At 41.6% G+C, this 25,404-nt stretch overlaps 1 protein-coding gene across 1 annotated transcript in view; it reads left to right on the top strand.

The window, feature by feature from the left end:
* Nucleotides 1–6,098: 6,098 nt before the first annotated feature.
* The window catches only part of LOC129860850 (V-set and transmembrane domain-containing protein 2-like protein), a 39,292-nt gene continuing 19,986 nt past the window's right edge, over nt 6,099–25,404 (top strand). Inside the window, exons 1-2 of the mRNA XM_055931698.1 lie at nt 6,099–6,457; nt 23,844–24,010. Of these exons, the coding sequence (XP_055787673.1) occupies nt 6,340–6,457; nt 23,844–24,010 (285 nt within the window). The 5' untranslated portion in view covers nt 6,099–6,339. The remainder of the gene's footprint in view (nt 6,458–23,843; nt 24,011–25,404) is intronic.

Below are 25,404 nucleotides of genomic sequence, written 5' to 3'. Positions count from 1 at the left end.
ATTTGGTAAATCCGACCACAATTCTATCATCCTGATTCCTGCGTACAAGCAAAAATTAAAGCGGGAAGCACCAGTGACTCGGTCTATTAAAAAAGTGGTCAGATGAAGCAGATGCTAAACTACAGGACTGTTTTGCTATCACAGACTGGAACATGTTCTGGGATTCTTCCGATGGCATTGAGGAGTACACCACATCAGTCACTGGCTTTATCAATAAGTGCATCGAGGACGTTGTCCCCACAGTGACTGTACTTACATAGCCCAACCAGAAGCCATGGATTACAGGCAACACTCGCACTGAGCTAAAGGGTAGAGCTGCCGCTTTCAAGGTGCGGGACTCTAACCCGGAAGCTTATAAGAAATCTCGCTATGCTCTCTGACGAACCATCAAACAGGCAAAGCGTCAATACAGGGCTAAGATTGAATCGTACTACACCGGCTCCGACGCTCATCTTATGTGGCAGTGCTTGCAAACTATTAGACTACAAAGGGAAGCACAGCCGCGAGCTTCCCAGTGACACGAGCCTACCAGACGAGCTAAATCACTTCTATGCTCGCTTCGAGGCAAGCAACACTGAGGCATGCATGAGAGCATCAGCTGTTCCGGACGACTGTGTGATCACACTCTCGTAGCCGATGTGAGTAAGACCTTTAAACAGGTCAACATTCACAAGGCTGCGGGGCCAGATGGATTACCAGGACGTGTGCTCCGGGCATGTCGTGACCAACTGGCAGGCGTCTTCACTGACATTTTCAACATGTCCCTGATTGAGTCTACAATACCAACATGTTTCAAGCAGACCACCATAGTCCCTGTCCCCAAGAACACGAAGGCAACCTGCCTAAATGTCGTAGCACCCGTAGCACACGTCCGTAGCCATGAAGTGTTTTGAAAGGCTGGTAAGGGCTCACATCAACACCATTATCCCAGAAACCCTAGACCCACTCCAATTTGCATACCGCCCAAACAGATCCACAGATTATGCAATCTCTATTGCACTCCACACTGCCGTTTCCCACCTGGACAAAAGGAACACATATGTGAGAATGCTATTCATTGACCAAAGCTCAGCGTTCAACACTATAGTACCCTCAAAGCTCATCACTAAGCTAAGGATCCTGGGACTAAACACCTCCCTCTGCAACTGGATCCTGGACTTCCTGACGCGCCGCCCCCAGGTGGTGAGGGTCGGTAGCAACACATCTGCCACGCTGATCCTCAACACTGGAGCGCCCCAGGGGTGCATGCTCAGTCCCCTCTTGTACTCCCTGTTCACCCACGACTGCATGGGCAAGCACGACTCCAACACCATTAAGTTTGCCGACGACACAACAGTGGTAGGCCTGATCACCGACAATGATGAGACAGCATACAGGGAGGAGGTCATAGACCTGGCCGGGTGGTGCCAGGATAACAACCTATCCCTCAACGTAACCAAGACTAAGGAGATGATTGTGGACTACAGGAAAAGGAGCACCGAGCACGCCCCCATTCTCATCGACTGGGTTGTAGTGGAGCAGATTGAGAGCTTCAAGTTCCTTGGTGTCCACATCACCGACAAACTAGAATGGTCCAAACACACCAAGACAGTTGTGAAGAGGGCACAACAAAGCCTATTCCCCCTCAGGAAACTAAAAAGATTTGGCATGGGTCCTGAGATCCTCAAAAGGTTCTACAGCTGCAACATCGAGAGCATCCTGACTGGTTGCATCACTGCCTGGTACCGCAATTGCTCTGCCTCCGACCGCAAGGCACTACAGAGGGTAGTGCGTACGGCCCAGTACATCACTGGCGCTAAGCTGCCTGCCATCCAGGAGTTCTACACCAGGCGGTGTCAGAGTAAGGCCCTAAAAATTGTCAAAGACCCCAGCCACCGCATTCATAGACTGCTCTTTCTACTACCGCATGGCAAGTGGTACCGGAGTGCCAAGTCTAGGACAAAAAGGCTTCACAACAGTTTTTACCCCCAAGCCATAAGACTCCTGAACAGGTAATCAAATCGCTACCCGGACTATTGCATTGTGTCCCCCCCCCCCCCCACCCGTCTTTTACGCTGCTGCTACTCTCTGTTTATCGTTTATGCATAGTCACTTTACCTATACATTCATGTACATACTACCTCAATTGGCCCGACCAACCAGTGTCTCTGCACATTGGCTAACCGGGCTATCTGCATTGTGAACTGTAGGCCACTAACCTCTGGTGAACTGTTTGCCACTAGTGGCAATAAATATTATTGTTGAAAAGGTTTGCCTCAGTTTCACCACTAGTGGCAAGCATTTGCAAACTTCTGGGAACATTGTGGTATACTATTTAGTTTGCATCAAATTTGCCACAAACTGGCAGGAAGTTTGTTGGGGAAAAAACATATTTTTGTAAGGGATAACAGTTCTTTACAGATTACACATCCCTCCCATTAGACCCCTCTCAGACCACTCCCAGTCCTATCAAAATTCTTCTTTGAGAAATTGCATTTAGCTAAGAAGCAATTTTTACTTATTTTTGACAATTTGAATTGAAAACAATCACAGTAAGGTACTTAGTTGTTTACCAGAAATCATTTGATATTGAGATAAAAGGACTTGGAACATTAAATAGTGCAGCTTTCTGTGCCATGCCTTTGTTTACTTTTGTTTATATTTATGCCTCATGGCCCTGTTGCCACTTTGCTCACCGCAGATATTGACATAATTTAATATTCAGTTGTTTTCGAAATGGAATGCTTCATATTGCTCGCAGACGTTCAGTCTAAACGGGTTATCATAGTCCAAAACGTGTACGGGTACGCACAACAGTGTTCTAGAATATTGGACCTTTGGCTTTCATACTTTTCGAATTCTCAGCACAGCTCAAGCAATTTCTCCAACTGTCAACACATTCAAATGAATAGAGGGCTGGAGTCCCGGAGATGCGTTGGTTGGGAATTGTGGGGAGGTGAGTGTTCGGGCTGTGTCCCCGCTGATGGTGATCTCCTTGGTAACTAGAATCGTAAAGTAGTTTCAATGAATCCTGCATTTTTTTGTGTTTGTGTTTGTATGTGTGATGCATTAGAAGAGACCATATGCCTTCAAGGGTGTCATGAGGGAGTGCATTTTTATTGATGCTCTGTCACAGCATCAAACTTAACATGCAAATGAGTGCGAGCCACCGGCCCAGGCTCGAGCAGAGGCTCAATGACATCATCACCATAGCAATGCTTATCGAGAACATGTGGGAGCAATCTTGCCATGCCAATCATTCATGTCTCACGTTGCAGTGGCGTCGTCGCGGCAGGGATGAGGCAAAGGAGGCCGTTCTCCAACAGCGTAACAGCTGCTCTGCAAGCTGCGCTCTAATATCGCTTATAACGAGAGAATTGTCATTTGCATATTGTATTGGCAGGAAGGTACCCCACGCATCTCTTATCAGTGATTATGACACCACCATGTTAACAGTGGTTGTACAGCAATTTCACAGCTGAGAGGAAGTAGAATAATTGTATTTTCCAAGTGATTGAATTGAACACCGTGTGCTGTGATTTTTCTCCTTGGTTCCTTGCCGTGTACATGGTGTAAGTGGGAAGACAAACTGCAATTTCAATGTTATTGAATAATTTGTTTCTGGTGGAAGATTTAATATCAGGCCCTTAGCTCCTTTACCATGAAGGTTGTAATGATATATCTCATGCAGTGGTCACTGTGAATGACCATTATTAGCCACATGATCTTCCTAATTGGATTCCGTTAGCAGTGCTCTTCAATTCTGAAAATGTTTGTTCTAGCCTGTTTTCCTTGAACAGCTCATAAAACAAAATAGATGTAACTTATCATCACATTTATCCATCTCTAAACACGACATTTAAGTTAGTAAATATGAGAGTACATGTGTGGCTGCAACAGAGTGAATTATTAATTATGTGGTTATTAATTCGGTGAAGAAGATAATTGTGGTGATTATGGGTTACTGGCCTATTTTGGGTCACTGGCCTACACACAATACCCCATAATGTCAGTGGAATTATGTTTTTTGACAATTTTACAAATTAATAAAAAATTTGAAGCTGACATGTCTTGAGTCAAGTATTCAATCATTTTGTTTAGGCAAGCCTAAATAAGTTCAGAGTAAAAATGTGCTTAACAAGTCATAGAATAAGTTGCGTGGACCTATGTAAAGTAATAGTGGTTAACATTATTTTTGAATGACTACCTCATCTCTGTATCCCACACATACAATTATCTGTAAGGTACCTCAGTCGAGCAGTGAATTTCAAACACAGATTCAACCACAAAGACCAGGGAGGTTTTCCATTGCCTCGCAAGGAAGAGCACCTATTGGTAGAGGGGTAACAAATAAAAATAAAACAGACATTGAATATCCATTTGAGCATGGTGAAGTTATTAATTACACTTTGGATGGTGTATCAATACATCCAGTCACTACAAAGATACAGGTGTCCTTCCTAACTCAGTTGTCGGAAAGGAAGGAAACCACTCAGGGATTTCACCATGAAGCCAATGGTGACTTAAAACAGTTAGCTTAATGACTGTGATAGGAGAAAACTTAACAACACTAACCTAATTCACTGAGCAAAAAGAATCATCTCCTGAATACAAAGTCTAATGTTTGGGACAAATCCAATACAACACATTACTGATTACCTCTCTCCATATTTTCAGGCATAGTGGTGGCTGCGTCATGTTATGAGTATGCTTGTAATCATTAAGGACTGGGGAGTTTTTCAGGATAAAAAGAAGAAACAGAATGGCGCTAAGTACAGGCAAAATCCTAGAGGGAAACCTGGTCAGTCTGCTTTCCACCAAACACTGGGAGATGAATTCACCTTTCATCAGGACAATAACCTAAAACACAATACCAAATCTACACTGGAGTTGCTTACCAGGAAGACAGTGAATGTTCCTGACTGGCCAAATTACAGTTTGACTTAAATCTACTTGAAAATCTACGGCAAGACCTGAAAATGGTTGTCTAGCAATGACCAACAACCAATTTGACAAAGCTTGAAGAATTCTGAAAAGAATAATGGGCAAATTTTGAACAATCCAGGTGTGGAAAAAAGCTGTAATCACTGCCAAAGGTGCTTCTACAAAGTATTGACTCAGGAGTGTGAATACTTATGTACATGAGATATTTCTGTATTTAATTGTCAATCAATTTGCAAAATAATCCAAAAAGCATGTTTCCACTTTATAATTATGGGTATTGTGTGTAGATGGCTGAGGGAAAACATGATTTTGAATCAATTTCGAATTCGGGCTGTAACACAACAAAATGTGGAATAAGTCGAGGGGTATTAATACTTTCTTAAGGCACTGTATATCCCACAGTCTGTCCACTGTATGTGCTGTGTGCATCCAGGGCGAAGAGCGCATCCTGTCAGTTTGGCACTGTCCATGGGGCTGATTGTGCAGTGCTGTGTCATTGGTCCCTGAAATGGCTGTGATGCGTCTGTGTGCTTTTACGACCAGACCGGAGACAATAGCCTATGTTAAGCATTACGATCAGGAACATATTTTCCCCCAAAGCTATGAATTGTCCTCAATATACCTCTTTCTCAAATTATATTTTAACTGTCATGTGGAGCTGAATACATTAACTATGCATTACTTTTACAGGCGCATCGAATGTGGGATTATAGCTGAAGTGGTGATCAGATGTTTATGTCACTCTATCATATGGCTTTAGGTTGATCATATCAGTGCAAAACCAAACAGCATGCAGACTTCCAAAATTGATTGACACCCAAAGCCTAGTTGCACCAATGATAGCAATTTTTTGGACACTTAGCCAATAAAGAAAACTCCAGTTATTGGAATCGTGATTAGCAACATGTGACTGATGTAGGCAAAGACATTCATAAATTCTCCACCTGTTGATGTCCTACCAAGGTTAATTGAACATATTAATTTATGTTTTGCATCAGTTGTCTTAATTATTTTTTGTTTTTCTATGCTATAAATGCAGACAGATAGATATAGTTTGTCAAATATGGATGGTCCTACAGCTTTAAGAATGACCGTCTTGTAAAAGTTTAATGAATAAATAACTCGCTCAGATCATTCCGCCTAATTGATATTCCCCATTGCAAGGCACTCACTCCCCTTTCTGTGTGTGAGGAGAAATCTCCCTCCGCCGCATCCAGAGCCGACGGAGCTGAAGCGAGGTATCAGCGACTTGCACTAGAGGGTGGCTGCACCATCAAACCGCTTCATATCTGCGATCTGCGCTTTTGTTTAAAATCCGGGTCTATCTACACAACACGTTGCCTGGATTTTATCTTGTAAACTTAGTACACCTAATGTGAGAGAGTGGCAAAGAATACGGAATCTCAAACAAAAGAGATGGGAGCCTTTGGGGTAATAGTAGGGACTTTACATTACATGGGACTCTACATCCAACTTAGTGCCTCCACAAGGCAAGGTGGACATGCAGAGGTAGAGAACCACATCTCCGGGAACGGTACGTTTCTGTCCTAATGTTTTATTTGGTTCAATTCTAATGCTATTAGTGTGCAACATGCAGAAAGGAACAATTGACAGTAAACACCAGTAAGATACTGCGGGTATAGAGGGAGAGTAGCCTACGATCAGGGTGGAGGCAACTGATGCAAAGGTGTTTTTCTTTATAAAGGGAACACCTGAGGTAGAAGGATGAGGGATTTATTTTGCACATTAATATTACCGGTAGTCAAGCGCCTGCAGCTAATTCATGTTCTATATGCGCTGTTATTTAACTTTTTTTTATTTGTTTATGTACAAATCTGTAGATACCGTTTTCTGTGAAATAAAAGTTAATACTTAGCACACTGACAATCCTATTTACGTCATAGCAGAGCAATAGTGGCGGCAGACATTATGATGAAAATACCTCGTGAGGGTGCAACTCTCCACGTTGATGAATGACATATTGTTATTGAAAATGTCATGTTCATCTCAATCAACTGTATTATATTTATCCAAATATATGTGTGTGGAAGCTATCTATTTGTTTCAACTAAACTATGTCAGCTGGGTTGCTTTGATTTTGATCTCGTAATTGTATAGTTACAACCATGTAATGATCAGCTTCTGAAAATTAACTGTTGAAAGAACCACTGCAGGTGGTATTGAATACATCAAGCCTATATTCTGACACAATACTCATCTTTTTCAGAATGTAGTGGATAACAAGTGCCATGTAAGCAGTGGGTAGTCCAATAATAGGCTACAATGGTAAAAATCTGTTACTAACTGGAGGACTAAAACATCTCTACTAGAGACACATCCTCTTATGATGCACCAACATTCTCTCTGGCTTTCTGCAGTCTATTTTACAGTTAGTTGCATCACTCAGATAAACATGTATTGTCTGGGTTCATCATCATCTGTTTGAGATTCCAGCTGCTTGGTTGTCAGCTCAGCAGATGTGTGGGCAGAAGTTTGGCATGTGTAGAAAAATGGACTGTTGAGTAGAGAAGATTGCGTGTGAGGCGAAGTGCCTCCATGCCCTTGAGCAAGATACTGATGATACCCTGGAACAAAGTGTAACATCAGATTCTTACTTCTGCCAGCACTAACATCACTATTATGCCCACTTGTATTACTAGCAGATACTAGTATGATAACATGCATGGTATCATTTCTGTGGTTGGGTTGTGTGAAGTAGAGTGTGGTGTTGGGTTGTGTGATCAGTGACGGAAATGAGATCTCTCTGATGACTCATTAACTTTTAATCTAAGGAGAAGCAGAGGAGGAAAACTGCAGAGGAGGAACATTGCCTCACCAGGCCTCGTTAGTCCACCATGGAAAAGCTTAAGACGGGGAATATGTTGCCCTGATAAAACTTTATCCGAGTAAACCAGTTTGAAAATGGGAAGCACCTTGGTGTCCAAAATTAATGTGCAGAAAAAAACGGACATTTGTATCAGGGTGTGAACCCTCATTACCTGCTCCTCCAGGGTGTGTGGGTAAACCTCTTGCCAGTGGGCTGGAACCAGACAGACCAGGCTGACATGCAGCCAACTGTGTCCATCCACCGCTTGCCATCACCTCTACAGATGCATGAATCTCCCACTGCTTCTGACCTAAATTAGTGGCAACAGGGATAGCATAGAGCGGGTAAACTGGCCCTGAAAGGCTACAAGGTGGGCTAAATATTATAATATAATGTCCCTGCAGTCATTGTGTTGGTTGACATTATCCATTATTTGTAATTCACTACAGACTTTCTGAATGCTGCAGTCTGCATCACCAACTGTTATGCAGAGGGATTTTTTCAGTGCGTTCAGAAAGTATTCAGAGTCCACATTTTGTTATGTTACAGCCTTATTCTAAAATGGATTAAATTTTAAAAAATCCTCATCAATCTACACACAATAGCCCATAATGACAAAGCGAAAAATGTTTTTCTAGACATTTTTGTAAATAAAAAACAGAAATACCTTATTGACATAAGTATTCAGACCCTTTCCTATGAGACTCAAAATTGAGCTCAGTTACATCCTGTTTCCATTGATCATCCTTGAGATGTTTCTACAACTTGATTGGAGCCCTCCTGTGGTAAATTAAATTGATTGGACATGATTTGGAAAGGCACACACCTGTCTATATCAGGTCCCAAAGTTGACAGTGAATGTCAGAGCAAAAACCAAGCCATGAGGATGAAGGAATTGTCCATAAGCTCCGAGACCGGATTGTGTCGAGGCACAGATCTGGGGAAGGGTACCATAACATTTCTGCCGCGTTGAAGGTCCCCAAGAACACAATGGCCTCCATTATTCTTAAATGCAAGAAGTTTGGAACCACCGACCGGCCAAACTGAGCAATCGGGGGAGAAGGGCCTTGCTCAGGGAGGAGACCAAGAACCCGGTGGGAGCTCCAGAGTTCCTCTGTGGAGATGGGAGAAGCTTCCAGAAGGACATCAATCTCTGCAGCACTCAACAAATCAGGCCTTTATGGAAGAGTGGCCAGACAGAAGCCACTCCTCAGTAAAAGGCACATGACAGCTCGCATGGAGTTTGCCAAAAAGCACCTAAACGATTCTCAGACCATGAGAAACAAAATTATCTGGTCTGATGAAATCAAGATTGAACTCTTTGGCCTGAATACCAAGCGTCATGTCTGGAGGAAACCTACGGTGAAGCATGGTGGTGGCAGCATCATGCTGTGGGGATGTTTTTCAGCAGCAGGGACTGGGAGACTAGTCAAGATCGAGGGAAAGTACAGAGAAATCTTGATGAAAACCTGCTCCAGAGTGCTCAGGACCTCAGACTGAGGCGAAGGTTCACCTTCCAACAGGACAACAACCCTAAGCACACAGCCAAGACAATGCAGGAGTGGCTTCGGGACAAGTCTGAATGTCCTTGAGTGGCCCAGCCAGAGCCGGACTTGAACCCGATTGAACATCTCTGAAGAGACCTTAAAATAGCTGTGCAGCGACGCTCCCCATCTAACCTGACAGAGCTTGAGATGATCTGCAGAGAAGAATGGGAGAAACTCCCCAAATATAGGTGTGCCAAGCTTGTAGCGTCATACCCAGGAGGACACTAGGCTGTAATCACTGCCAAAGGTGCTTCAACAAAGTACTGAGTAAAGGGTCTGAATAATTATGTAAATGTGATATTTCATTTTTATTTTATTTTATACATTTTCAAACATTTCTTAAAAACCTGTTTTTGCTTTGTCATTATGGGGTATTGTGTGTAGATTGGTGAGGGAAATAAACGATTTATTCAATTTTTGAACAAGGCTGTAACGTAACAAATTTTGGAAAAGGTCAAGGGGTCTGAAAACTTTCCGAATGCACTGTATCTAGCCAATCAAATGACATGAATTAATCAATTAAGTGCTAAAGAGGAGAGAAAACAACCAGATCCTGCAACTCCCACATAGAGACTGAGACACTGAGAGCCAACAGTGTACAGATTATGAATATACCGGTAATATTATTTAAACCGATAGGTTATTGAATAAAATATGACATGTCAAGGCTAATTTTTAAAATTTCCTTTTCAACAATAGTATGGGCCGCTATATAACAAACATCCACCTAACGTCCATGTCCTCTCTCTGCTCTAGGCCTACAGTCACTCCTGCTTCAGCCTTAGCAGTTTCTGTTGACTATTCATTAAGCCAGGCTCACGCTGAGCAGGAGAGGCTGACAGGCTGGTCTCTGGCCTGCTCTCAGTGGTGGGATCCTGGCTGGGCTGGGCTGGCAGCAGCTCCTCTCCCTACCATGCTCAGCCAGGAGGAATCATCTTGGGACAGATGCCCCATCTGGTGGGAAGGGTACTAAGGCCTTAACCAGACTAGATTACACTGAGACCAGGCAAGATAAGCTGCTCTGAATGGTACACTTCCTCTCCACTCCCTATTTTATGAGTGGGTGTAATATATGTTAGATGTTTAGATGAGCCTGGAACTACACTACAAAAAAATATGCTTTGCAGTTGTACAGAAGCTTTTTGGGGGCCATATATGAAGCAAATCATTGAACTATTTTTGATTTCTCCTAGCAGTGGGTAATGCAGGGAAGCCCTGTTGACCAAAAGGTTCCAGTAGCATAAAGTACTATTTACATTAGATTTTTTGTCATTTAGCAGACACTCTTTTTCAGAGCAACTTACAGGAGCGTTTATGGTTAAGTGCCTTGCTCAAGGGCACATCAACAGATGTTTCACTTAGTCGGGTCAGGGATTCGAACCAGCAACCTTTCATTTACTGGCCCACGCTCTTAACCTTCAGACCTGCATTGAATGGACAGGGCACTTATTGCAGGCATCCTGATACAACCTCCTTACCATTTCTCACTCTTTCTTTCTCTCCATTTCCTTTTCCTCTCTCTTCAAACGCAGCCCATTACAAACTGTAGGGTCAGCCAGCAGTCATGCAATGTGTTTTCTCTCTGTGTATTCAGTTCTGATGGCTCTTGTGGAGTGTAAGCGCTTCAAAGTGAACCAGTCTTTTCCTTGTCATTTCCCTTTCATGTCCTTATGTCTCTGGTCAAACATATCCCCAGAGCACTTTGGAGAAGAAAATATGTGCCTTTTGACTGGCAATACAGAGTCACAGTCTCTGTCCCTTTCATGCCAGTGTCTCTGGGAGTCACCAATTCTCCCTGGCTCTCCCCACAGAGAACAAACCATATTTCCTCTATATTTCCTCCAGCCTTGATCATAAGACGACTGGATTGAGGGATCCTTCTGGGCTCTGGTTGGAAGAGTGAGCAAGCTTATCTCACATTAGACACATGACTGCTGTGGTGGCTATCGCAGACCTCCTGGAGAGGACTTGGCAGGGCTCATATGTTGGCAGTCAGCGTGAGTAGTGGAGTCATGTTGATTTGCTTTAGTGGAGTCGAACTGAGATTTGCTTCTCCAAATAGCTTGCATGCCCCCATGGGTGTCCCGAAACAAACCAATGAAGACAGCAGCTTGAGTAAATGTTTGAAGTATAATACCTCTTTGTTTTTAAGGACAGGTCACATGCTAAAAAGAATAAAACCTTTTTAATTTATGTTTTTTCTTTACATCTGGCTTGTCCTTGAAAACAAAGAGGTATTATACTTTTTGTCAGTATTAGGTTGGAAGTGATCAGTTAATAACAGACATATGCACTGAGTTAGAAACTTCACCACGGCAACTACTTTGTGCAACCTTGATGACTAATATGGATTGACATCAGTGTCACATCAGGCAGATTCATTTGATTATTTTGTAAACACGAGATGGATTTTGGTCACACCAGTAAAAACATATTTATGTTACTGCTTTTCAATAGGCTTACAGTATGTTGCTACTGAACGCATGTGGGCTAGTTAGCAGTATTATTCAATCTGGTAGCCTACACAGTGTGTTGAAAAGCAATGTTATCAGTGTGGAAATACAACGTTAACTAGCCATCATGATCCCGTCTACCATATCAGAGGCCTGGCTCAATTAGAAGGCTGGCCTGGGGCCATGTTGAGACAGGGACATCCATTATACCGTTTCTCTTTCTCGCCAGTGACCAGCCCTAATTATGCTGCTGTGGAGCGGCTGGTTCACACACAGTGGGTGAATGGAGACCCAGCAGCACTGTTCAATCATCTCATTCTGGGAATGGGTTGGCTCAGCCAGAGGGGGTGATGGTAATACACAGGAGACTCACTTTTTCTGTTTCTCTTTGTATTTATAGTGTGTTCCATGGTATTTTCTTGGTTTTAATGATCTACAATGTTGTGTTTTACACAATAAGCAAGCGTAGAAATCTTGGAATAACTGAGAGAAATTTAGTACGAAAGGCAATTTGACAACAGGGAATTGATATCTGCATGCATGTTGCGTGTTATTCACAGGATTGTTTAAAACCCAACCATTAGCTCCTGTCTGTCTTTCATATTCAATGTTTCTGTCTTTTACCCGTCCCTCTAATTGCTGCCAGTAATATTTTAAGGGCTACTTGGTATTTCAAAAGGCTAGTGGGCTGGATAGCTTGCACCTATCAGTAATGTAGAATGGTAAATTACATTTTTCTGTGGTTTTGTATTGCTTGACTGCACACACCTCCTGCTCAGAGCTAATGCTCCCTTCAGCAATGGTTCTGTCTCTATCCAGTTACTTTGCTGTTAGATTGGTGCTTTGGCCAAGGACGGCGGGCCTATTACAATGATATGTTCACAAATATAGCAAAAAGAGATGTTGCTAATTAGATCGTCATCTGGCTATCATATACACAATTATGCAATACCACGACATTCAGCCATCTGAGTACACTGATGTATTAGTAGTGTTGGTTACAATGATGGATAGTTAATAGCAAGCTTTGGTCCCCAGTTAGATGTGATTGAAGTCATCACTTCAGTTTGACGGCCTGGAGGATAACATTTAGAAGGACAATACATTTAGCTACAAGAGATGATACATTCTACTGCAGATAAATTATTATCAGGCCATCCTATTCACAGAGTCACTTTTGATTAGCGGCCAAAGAAATTAGCTTATGTTTTTTTTTTGAGGGTGTTGTTACCCTATCTGGATGTCTGGGGACTTTTCTGCAGACGGTTGATGTGTTGCGGCCTATCAAATGTGACACTTTTCATGGCTGTTTTTCTTTTTAATATGGCACGTCAAAGTCATTGCTGCTCTCTCTCTACAGTCATGCTGTCAAAGGCTCCACTGATGTGGCATTGAGAGAGACTGTTGAAAGCTGGTGTTCTGTACTTTTCAATGAAAAAGAGACAGTCTCAGAGTTCTCAGAAGTATTTTATTTTAAATGGATTAAACGGGTGGTTTGAGAAAGTGGGACGGGCATATTATATTTATCTGGTTTTCTGTTCTTATGTGAAGGATATTGACTGGTGTTCAGCCATAGGTGGCTGGTGGCACCTTAATTGGGGAGGACGGGCTCATAATGGCTGGAACAGAATGAATAGAATGGTATTTAATACCACTTAATATTTTGATATCACTCCATTCACTCTATTCCAGTGATTATTTTGAACGGTCCTCCACTCACCAGCCTCCTGTGTAGCAGTCATTAAATAGGCAAGCTCATCAAACATGGAGTTCATGGTAAGCTAGGATTGAGTAATAAGAACAACTGTGCAATGGATAAAGTGAGAATCCAGGTTTTCAGTGCACTTTTAATTTATATTGATAAATCATGTTAAATATCAGGTTGCAAACATGTAACAATTTGACAAAATCACTCCCGATCTTGTGTTTACCTTTTGGAAACAGCAAATCTAGGCCTCCCGCGTGGCGCAGTGGTCTAAGGCACTGCATTGCAGCGCTAGCTGTGCAACCAGGGACTCTGGGTTCGCGCCCAGGCTCTGTCGGAGCCGGCTGCAACCGGGAGGTCCGTGGGGCGACGCACAATTGGCCTAGCGTCGTCCAGGTTAGGGAGGGTTGGGCCGGTAGGGATGTCCTTGTGTCATCACGCACCAGCGACTCCTGTGGCAGGCCGGGCGCAGTGCGCGCTGACCAGGTCGCCAGGTGTACAGTGTTTCCTCCGATACATTGGTGCGGCTGGCTTCCGGGTTGGATGCGCGCTGTGTTAAGAAGCAGTGCGGCTTGGTTGGGTTGTGTTTCGGAGGACGCATGGCTCTCGACCTTCGTCTCTCCCGAGCCCGAGCCCGTTGTAGCGATGAGACAAGATAGTAACTACTAACAATTGGATACTACGAAATTGGGGGTAAAAAGAAATCACCTTTTTCTATTGTATTAGATAACACAGAATTTTCCAAGTCTTTCCTGTCTATATAGGACTTCCGACTTGCAGTCCACAGTGGGCCGGCCAGCTTACTTCTGTCTGATTCAGTTTATTTCAGATAAGCGCTAAACATAAGCAGTGAGTTACATCATTCATCAAAGTCACCACAAGTGAAGGGAGATGAAAAAAAGACAGCATGGCTGTTTTGTTAAATCCCTGACTACATGTTCTCCAAAAAGGCCCTGTTTATTTCTTATTTTTGGTGTCAGGTTGCCCCATGAGCATCTCCTTAGGAACGCCTGAGGAGGAGAAGCCGATTTAAGTGGAGGTGAATTTCAGTAGCACTGTCGGGCAATTTCAGTAGCACTGTCGGGCAGACTTCCAGCTCCTCTCCTCTCCTGCTCTCCTATCCTGGCCCTGGCTGGCTCTCTGAGCTATCAGTTCTCCTCTCAGTCTCAGCTGCTGGAGAGAGAGACTCCTGGGTGCATTAGGAAGGCGAGAAGATTAGATACCAAATGCTGATGTCTCTCGTAGCGCTGCATCAAACCATTTGTATCTGGCCCCAGAGAGCTGGCTTGGATGGCTGCTGGCTAGCTAGCTGGCTGGGGAGATTTAAAGAGGAATATATATAAAAATATGCTCTTTTTTGTTTTCTATGTTCCTTTCTTTTTTTACTTGAAGGTTTAAAGGGTTTCAGTGGATTTCACACCTTTAACTGTCTGTGTAGGCTGTTGTGTGTGGATGTATTGTTATGAGTGCATTTTGAATCCATGTCTACTGAGTCGAGATAGAGCTTCTGGATAGCTACTGTATGCCTACCCTAGGAAGTACTGTTGTGATTATTGATGGTCCCATCTCTGAGGTGAGGTATTTGCCTCTGAATTCATTGATTGTCGTGACAGATGAAACACAGTGGAAACAGTACCATGGAGGAGTGACTAGTTGCATACGTCAATGGACTCAAAGGCCCCCTGTCTCACAGGATACTGCTTGCATATTGTTATGCAGGCAGCTCAGCATGGGGCTCAGTGTTTGTCTGTCATGTGACCTTTATTTTTTGTACAACAGTAATATTACTCATTTGGTACAGTGTTTAACCTAGTTGAATATTTTTCTGTCCTTTTAGCTCAGCCAGAAATTCTGTGAAACAGTGACAGTGTATTTAACATATTCTCCCACTGGAGAGTTTTTGCAGTGTTGGTTTTTAAGACATTCAGATAATGATGATATTCTTACCAATTTCTCCCAAATGCTGTAACAAGAAAAATGCTTTGTATGCACAACAATAACCAATAAACACCATTCTGTAAATCGCTGAAGTGAACAATCTCATTTAAATTTGATGTGATCATTCTGAATGATGCTATTTTGACTGTTAGATGTGTTGGAAGTAGCATACAGATGACTGGATTATAAAGCCTTGGCATTTCCACTAGATCATGTTAAACATCCCATGCCATAATCGTTTAGAGCTTTTATGCTTGTTATAGTAACTACTGGTTGTGTCCCAAAATCCTGCTTTATTAAGCTCTGTAAAATACATTACACATATTTTATTGTAGGCCTAAATCTCCAATGACTTCAGCTTTGTCCTGAGAACAGAGGCTTCACAAGGTTCATGTATGCTCATGTTTGACAGCTGTTTTTCAGATTGTCACTTTATTTACTTTTTGTAATCAGCTGCATAAATCCAAACTCTGTCTTGTGTCAAAATTACTCATGGAAAAATTGTACGACTCAAACGAGGGTTAATCATATTTTAATTTCAATTACCCCAGCTTCCACTGTTCTCCAAAATATTTACAATACCTTTTTCCAGGAAAATTACTAGGCCTAACCATGTAGACTATTCATTACAAACAGAAATATCTACAGAGAATTTCACTTCATAAGAATGAAAGCAAAAGACGTTCACTAAAGACTAATTTCAAGATGGGCTATATGCATTACATCACAGCATAAACAAACCAACAGCCAGATGACCTTTGGATAGTTAGTCACTGTCTGTTTACTGTGTCTTCAAGATGCTTACAGGTGTCTTTGAAACCTGACCGCTGCTATTTACAGTATATTAAGCGAGCATCATAAGAAGAGGCAATTATTTCAGTGGAGTGGAAGGACCTGGCTGGCCTGCCAGTGATAAGTGAGGAATCAAAGGGAGAGGCTGTGCTCAGCGACGAGCCTCTCTCTGCCTGGGTCTGTGGGGGCAACTGCAGAGGTTAATGAATCTGCTAGGCCAGCTATCATCTAGGGAGGGAGAGCGCGTCATTGCACATCACTCTCATAACTTGTTTTCATGCTATTTTTCATCCAGGGGTTAAAAGCTGCAGTGACTACATATGTGTTTATAGATACTGACATTCGAATAGATATTTCTTGTTAAAAGATTCAAGACTAGGCTATAAAAGAAAAACACGACTTTGTGTGTAGAGTGCATTCTGTGTTCTTTGTAAATGTATGTCCATTCCCAGGGCCCTCAAGATGTCCTCTTTTTAAATGTCACTATTCTCCACTATCTCGAGTTCCTCTTAGTTCCTCTTCTTCAAATGACTCTCCCTTTTCTTCTCTCTTCTCTCGTTCTCTCTCTCTCTCTCTCTCTACTGACACCATCTTCACCCCTGGTGTGTTTCTCTCTCCATCGCTCTCTCCCTTTGTGAACACTCTGGCATCCCACTCACCTTCCCTTCCCTCTCTTCCCGCATCTACATTCTATTTTCAAAAGTGCCATGTACAATCCTTGAGTATCTGCCTCCAGATCAGTAGAGATGTGTAGTTCATTAGAGCTCCCCCTGTACTGCATAACACTGACATCTTAAGAGGAGGCTGATGATGACATGATTCATATCACTAGATTGCCTTACAGATACCAGACATGCTGTGCTGTAAGGAACAATATCCTCATACATCATCCCACAGCAGCAGGAGCTCTAAGCGACAGAGGCAGACCCCCAGCATGGATCATAATGGTTTTGAGAGCTGGGGTTTTGGGCTGCAAGGTGGAGGGTGGGGGGGGGGCTTTACATGTAGCTAACACTGTTAGTGATGAAACATTTTGAAATCCTCAGCCCTGTGGATGATGGCTGGAACAAGACCTATACCAATGCTACCACATGGAATTTATTGACCACACATAACAGAGATCACTAATACGCATCACCATTGTCCTGAGTCCATTGACCAATGTTATTTACCATTACAATATGAACCGATGAGCTCTGTCTAGAGAACCTCTGATAAACTTAGCTGAAACTTCAGTCACTTTTTACGTTATTTTCTGTGGCAGGGGATATTCTTTGAACTTTGATTTTGAGCCAAAACAGCAGGGATTGCACAAAATGAGCTCTAGTGAGATCAAGTTGGAGAGATGCCCAAGGCTGTGGATGGTAGTGGTGGATTAAATGGAAGACGGTATTGAAGTTTTGGCATCAGTATTCTTGATGCAGGAGTTGGTTATTTGAAGCCAGTGTGACTCCATTGTGCTTAGCCCTTTGTTTCTGGAGTAATTGTGTGAGCTGTTGATATCCTGCTTTATTTCTTTATTTCTCTCTCTCTCTGTCTCTCTCTCTCTCACACTCTCTCTCTCACACACTCTCTCTCTCTCTCTCTCTCTCTCTCTCTCTCACACACTCTCTCTTTCTATCTCTCTCTCTCTTTCTATCGCTCTCTTTTCTCTTGCTCTCTCTCTCTCTCTCACACTCTCTCTCTCTCTCACACACTCTATCTCTCTTTCTATCTCTCTCTTTCTATCTCTCTCTTTTCTCTTGCTCTCTCTCTCTCTCTCTCTCTCACACTCTCTCTCTCTCACACACTCTATCTCTCTTTCTATCTCTCTCTCTTTCTACCTCTCTCTCTCTTTCTGTCTCTCTTTTTTCTTTTTTCTCTTGCTCTCTCTCTCTCTCTCTCTCTCTCACACTCTATCTCTCTTTCTATCTCTCTCTCTTTCTCTTTCTATCTCTCTCTTTTCTTTTTTCTCTTGCTCTCTCTCTCTCTCTCTCTCTCACTCTCTCACACACACTCTCTCTCTCACACTCTATCTCTCTTTCTCTCTCTCTCTCTCTCTCTCACACACACACTCTCTCTCTCACACTCTATCTCTCTCTCTCTATCTCTCTCTTTTCTCTTGCTCTCTCTCTGTCTTTTTCTTGTGTTCCTGCTTTCATTCCCAGTGATTACTGCTGTTCCCCAGAGCTAGCTACATTGTAAAGGGGGAACTACCAACATTTGTCTACTGTTGTCTAACCAGTGGTGTACAGTACTTAAGTAAAAATACTTTATTGGGGGTATCTGTAATTTACTTTACTATTTATATTTTTGACTACATTTACTTCACTACATTCCTAAAGAAAATAATGTACTTTTTACTCCATACATTTTCCTTGACACCCAAAAGTACTCATTACATTTTGAATGCTTCACAGGACAGGAAAATGGTCCAATTCACTCACTTATCAAGAGAACATCCATGGTCATCCCTACTGCTTCTGACCTGGAGGGCTCACTAAACACAAATGCTTCATTTGTAAATTATGTCTGTGTGTTATAGTGTGCCCCTGTCTATCCATAAATCAATAAATAAAATAAATAAAAATGGTGCCTTCTGATTTGCTTATTATAAGGAATGTGAAATTATTTATACTTTTACTTTTGATACTTAAGTATATTTTTGCAATTACATTTTCTTTCAATACTTAAGTATATTTAAAGCCAAATACTTTTAGACTTTTAATCAAGTAGTATTTTTCTGGGTGACTTTCACTTTTACTTGAGTCATTTTCTATTAAGGTATCTTTACTTTTACTCAAGTATGACATTTGGGTACTTTTCCCACCACAGTGTCTAACCACCAAAATTAGTGCAGGATGATTTCAACACTTTCAAACTCAACATTACAGAACAGAAGCATTTATATTCAGAGATGGACTCCTGTGGTTGCGGTGTTATGAGATATTTAAAAAGTGCGCGAGAGAGGCGAAGACTGTTGCAGGGTAATTTCATGGGGGTGAGAGTGGAACTCTAGATGAGTGTTTGCGGTACAGCAACTTCCAGCCCAGAATATGGATCAGAGAAGGAGAATGCAAATTATGTTTATGTTGTGTAATGGCTTGATGTCTGTGCACAGTTGTCTGTGCTGTGCAGTGTGACTATCAGACTGCAACTTGGAATAATGTTTTATTTGGAGGCTTGAGCGGAATTTCTCCTGAGTATAAGCTGCTGCTGTAGATTCCAATAAACAAGTTACCAGACTGCTTGCCTCGCTCATATGATCTCAAGAGAATATATGATAGAAATGGTTTATTTCCCATCCCAGCCACACTCAGTCATTTTTATACTGTACAATCAAATATATCTCCATCTCTCTGATTCCACAAAATAAATCAATGCGATTCAAGAAAAGGTCTCATGCAGTGAGGATATGTGGTGAATCTCTATTTTTATCTGTCATTAGCTACAGTATATCTTACAAAATAATATTAAGTTTTAAGGTAGTCTGGATTAAGACAATAGCATGAAGAAGCACCTCCAGCTAGCTTTTATCAGGGTTTCATTAACTAACTCCACATTTCAAAGGAAGATGATGACAAGAGCCCTCCCAGGCTTTCCAGAGCCTCAAAGATTCCTTCTTTCTTATCCATTTCTCTGAATTGTGGGTGGGCCTTTGTTCATCTGTCATGTCTGTCTTTCTGTTGCAGTTTTTTCAGCATTGATTGTAGTGATTGTCTAATTCTATTTACACTATTGTGTTATTGTGAAGATAATGATTCCTCCAGACATTTCATATCCAACTTCCAAAGTCCTTTGAGGGCTCTAATTAAGATGTGCAGACAGGGTGCTAGCGATTACACAGGCCATCTTTGAAATAGCATTGTTTCTAAGTCAATGTTGTCATGTAAGCATTAATAAGAGAAATATCCACAGACTTGTATTGTCAATCATTCCCACATATTTTCCCTCTAAACCCATTTGGCATGATTCATACAGATGTAGGATCTTCATTTGATCAACCTGTTGCAGGAGAACTTTCCTGGAAATGTAAAACCTGAGGTTTAAAAAGGTGTATTTGATGTTCAAAAAGGTTCTGGAAGTTTCCCTTATGGAAAATGTATGAATCATACAAAAACGGGCATTAATTATAATTCATATAATAATTCACATTTCCTGTTGCTGCAGGATTATTTTAAGATCCCACGTCTGTACTAAATAAAAAGTAAACATGATCAACGTCAAAAAACAATACAGAGAGCCTGTCCATTAAATGACAGTTTACATCACAAATTGTGAGGTTAGATTACTCATTGGTTATTACTGCATTGTCGGAACTAGAAGCATAAGCATTTCGCTACACTCGCATTAACATCTGCTAACCATGTGCATGTGACAAATACAATTTGATTTGATTTGATTGGATTTGAATACAAGAAAGCTGTAGGCTCCACTTCCTACCATAAAGGTGAATCAATACAAAGTGTGTTTTGTGTCTGGCAAATGAAATTCAAAGGGATTTGATCGATTTACAAGGAGATATGACTTGGGGCTTGTAGCTCTCTGGAGCGGGAGACATTGCTTTCTCAGTATGCACAGTTGGCCCAGAGATTTACAGAGGCTATTAAACTCAGGCCTGAGAGCGGTGGAATAAAAAAAAAGACAGATCGAAATTTTAGGAAGAAACGGAATTAGTTTATTGTCTCTATGTTCTCCGTTATTCTAGTGGAGATTGAATAAGCCTACCACCTGGGAGCTAGTAATAAGCTGGCAGCAGCACTAGACTTTCAGCACCATGGCCACCTCTCTCTCTCTCTATAGCATAGACAATGCTGTTCACTCTCTCTCTCTCATTCTCCAGCCAGTTGATTTTCTCAAGGTTGATGTCGTTTTTATGGGTAGTGTTTTCTGGTAAGCACCAAAGATACACTTTTTTTATTATCTAAAACACGTGTCAAACTCATTCCACGGAAGGCCGAGTGACTGCCGGTTTTCGCTCCTCCCTTGTTCTTGATTGATTAATTCAAGTCACTAATTAGTACTGAACTCCCCTCACCTGGTTGTCTAGGTTTTAATTGAAAGGAAAACCAAAAACCAGCAGACACTAGGCCCTCCAAAGAGTTTGACACCCCTGATCTAAAATATTTGGTTTTGGTGCTATCACCTGCATTTTTTGTGAAGAACATTTTGGAGGTTAATTAACCTACAATGGTTTGCCATGCTGACTTCATTGTGAATCTGAAGAAAGACACTTTTCACCAGAGTTAGACAGACTTCATCGGTGTGAGCACCACCAATACACCCGTGGGAACGTGTGGTTGCTCCCTGTGAGCTTCCGTTGCCATGAACGGGATTAGAAGCAAATTAAAAATGTGTTTAAGGGAGCGTTTAAGAGGATTTGGGCCCAGTTAATAAACGGATGTGCTGGGATCAGAAGAGCTGATGTCTTCATTCTACTGAGGCTAGTTTACCCATGTGAGGGATTTCAGCCTGTGTTATACATGGAGAGGATCCAGCTCAGCCCAGGCAGCTTCCTTGCTCTTCTCCCACCCAGGCAGGTGTCTGGGATGAAGCCCAACTCTAGCTCCGCTTCCCTGTGAAATATAGTGGGAAAATTAAGATATTCTAACCTCAGAATGTGCTAAGCTCTTTTGACATAGGTTACTGATATCCACGTTTGAACAAGAGTAAACATTCAATGCCAGTTTACATTATGACAGGCTAAACTTAATACATTTTTATTAAACTGCATATTCACACTATGTGTTTGTGAACACATTCACATCTAGTTTGTGAGTGTTGGTTTAGTAAACACTAGTTTTGCATAACCTATTGAGTGGTTTTATGCTGGAGAGAGATACACCCAATCCTCTTTAGTTTGCCAGCTCTTCAGCAAGGCTTCACTCTCCAGTTGTGACATTGCTCATCAGAACTACTTTAGAAAATCTGTCAAAGCTGTCTGTTGTAGCTCAAACCTTCAGTACATATTTGAACTAAAAAACAAAACAGGGGAGCTGTTTTAGCATTAATGCCTTCTTTAGTAAACAAGCAGAGTGGTACATTAATAAAACAAAATATTACAAACTTTGTATAAGTAGGCTAACTAAAGAGCAAGCCAGGTGAGCACAATGATTGGTATTTTTTGGTATTTGATTAGGATCCCCATTAGCTACTGCTAAAGCAGAACTACTCTTCCTGGGGTCCACACAGAACATGAAACATGACATTAATAGACAAGAACAGCCCAAGGACAGAACTGCATACATTTAATAACAGCACATGTAGCCTACATATCAATACATACACACAAAATATCTAGGTCAAATAGGGGAGAGGGGTGAATTGTTGCTTTATCTGTTTTTGAAACAAGGTTTGCTGTTCATTTGAGCAAAATGAAATGGAAGGGAGTTCCATGCAATAATGGCTCTATATAATACTGTACACTTTCTTGAATTTGTTCTGTATTTGGGGACTATGAAAAGACCCCTGGTGGCTTGTCTGGTGGGGTAAGTGTGTGTGTCAGAGCTGTGTGTAAGTTGACTATGCAAACAATTTAGAATTTTCAACACATTAATGATTCTTATAAAAATAAGAAGTGATGCAGTCAGTCTCTCCTCAACTCTTAGCCAAGACAGACTGTCATGCATAGTATTTATATTAGCCCTCTGTTTACAATGAAGAGCAAGACGTGCCGCTCTATTCTGGGCCAGCTGCAGCTTAACGAGATCTTTTTTGCACCACTTGACCACATAACGGGACAATAATCAGGATAAGAGAAAACTAGAGTCTGCAGGACTTGCTGTTTAGAGTGTGGACAGACCTCTCCCCATCTTTACAAATATTGAATCTATATGTTTTGACCTTGACAGTTGACAATCTAAGGTAGCACCAAATACATTTGTCCCCTTAACTTGTTCAACAGCCACATCATTTATTACCAGATTCAGCTGAGGTTTGTTGTTTGCCCACTTTGCCAATGATGTAATCATTAAAATAATTGGCAACATCACATGGTTTTGTGATGAATAAGCCAGTTGATTCAATTAAATAATTTGTCTTTCTGCCCATAATCTAATTTAAAGTACTCAAAAGCTTTTTTCCATCATTCTTTATATAATTGATATTGGCTTCATAATACAGATTCTTCTTATTTTTGTTGGGTTTAGTCACATCATTTCTTAATTTGCAGAAAATCAGCCATTCAGATGTGCAGCCAGAGTTATTAGCCACTCCTTTTGCCCCATCTCTTTCAATGCCTCATCAATCCATGGAGCCTTAGCAGTTCTAACAGTCAGTTTCTTAACAGGTGCATGTTTATCAATAATTGGAAAAAGCAAATTCATAGATTAATCAAGTGCAGTGTCTGGATGCTCCTTATTACATCAGACCAACAAATGATACTCATCTAAATGGAAATGTTTCAACTGGTAAATGAGGATTTATGATTGTATTCCTCATAGTTGCTTAGAAAGACAAGTATTTCTAGATTGTGTTGTGTTATTTAAAAAAAATACGATTTATGGACACTATTGCTAGGGTTAACTCAATATTCTATTAGAGACCATTTACAATCACAGTGTATTATCATCACTGTAAATCAACTGCAGTAATAGAAAACACCACCCACATTGTCTTCAGAGAGGACTGAGTCATCGTTTTTAAAGCCAACTGTTAACTTAGCTTTTTTCTCCATACAGCTGTGTTCACAGAGGTCCCCCATGACATCACAGCACAGAGTGGCCAGGATGTGGAGATGGCATGCTCCTTCCGGGGGGCAGGCCCCTCCTACTCCCTTGAGATCCAGTGGTGGTATATCAGGAACCACAAAGACTGGACAGAGAAACAGCCATGGACCTCCAATCAGGTAGCTAGACTGCTCACTCTGTCACTGCTGAGAGAATGTTGTTGGTGAGGTGTTCTGTGATCAGTGATTAAAGGTTTGAGGCAGAAGATGGAACAAAGTATTTTTATTCTCCCACATTGCAAACAGAAATGCAAGTAGCAAGCATAGCATTAGAATACAGTGCACAAACTCCTGACTAAATCCCAATCCTTAAAGTTTGCCATCAAGGCACAGCTATACAAGTCAGAATCAGTACCAACTAATAAAGTACATAGGAATAAACTGAGTGAGGTGAGCAGCAAGGTAATAAACCACACATTAATCACTGCAGTAGGCAGAAATAGCAGCAGGTTCCCCAGGTGCCCCTGAGGCACAGGAACAGAAGAGGAGGCTGAGGAACCATCTCATGGGAAAATGCACCTGAGCTGGGTAAAGCAGAGCAGGTTTTCCATGAGGACACACAGAATGTTTTCCAGTTCTCCTGCTGTGTTTTCCAACACTTTTTAATTGGAAAAGGGAGAAATGTAAAGAAACTTCCTCTCACCTCACTGTGATTCATTATTCATGAAGTGTCCCTGATGACTGGCTGTGTTACACCATGCTTCCTTCTCTTGCTGGAGGTAGTGGAGGCTGGAGGTAGTGGAGGCTGGAGGTAGTGGAGGCTGGAGGTAGTGGAGGCTGGAGGTAGTGGAGGCTGGAGGTAGTGGAGGCTGGAGGTAGTGGAGGCTGGAGGCAGGTGGTGCTACTGACCTAGAATACTGTACAGGCTGTGCTGTAGTGAACCCTCATTTTCTTGATGAATCATGCCTACATGATAATATAGGCACAGGTTGAAATGTATAGCATAATTATTTTGTTTTTCGAATTCATATTACAATTGTGGGGAATACTAAAATTGTGGAGATTGGTGCCTTGGGGGAAACACAGGTGGGTGGTTCCATGAAAAGAGTGCCTTTGATATTTTAAGTAGAAATTGTGCACCAATATGGAATTTTAAAAGACTGTTATATTTAATATGTTGCCGTTTAATATAGACTACATGGAGAATTCAATAAATCAAATGCTTTTATATGAATAAAAACTTGCTGAAGTGCTAAATTCAGTATTTTGACATGTCCTTCCGTGACTTCTAGGTAGATTTTACCCCACTAAACCCCAACATTTAAAATAAATGTCACCCCCATTGTAAAGCCAAAGTTATTTTGTTGCTTTAACAGTCATTTCTGGAGATGATTATTTATTGTTTAGTGAGTAATTTATGTCTGTCCCTCATTTTAAGTTTAACCCTGTTACATAAACTGAACTCTCGTCTTAATATGGTGAAACTATTCCTTTTAAAATTGTATTTTTTGACCAAGTTACACTTCTCAAAATGCCCCGACCCAGGTTTCACCTCTCAATCTATTCCTCTTAAT

This window comes from Salvelinus fontinalis, chromosome 8, assembly GCF_029448725.1.
Source record: "Salvelinus fontinalis isolate EN_2023a chromosome 8, ASM2944872v1, whole genome shotgun sequence".
In the NCBI taxonomy this organism is placed as follows: Eukaryota; Metazoa; Chordata; class Actinopteri; order Salmoniformes; family Salmonidae; genus Salvelinus; species Salvelinus fontinalis.
This window is presented reverse-complemented; position numbering and strand designations above follow the sequence as displayed.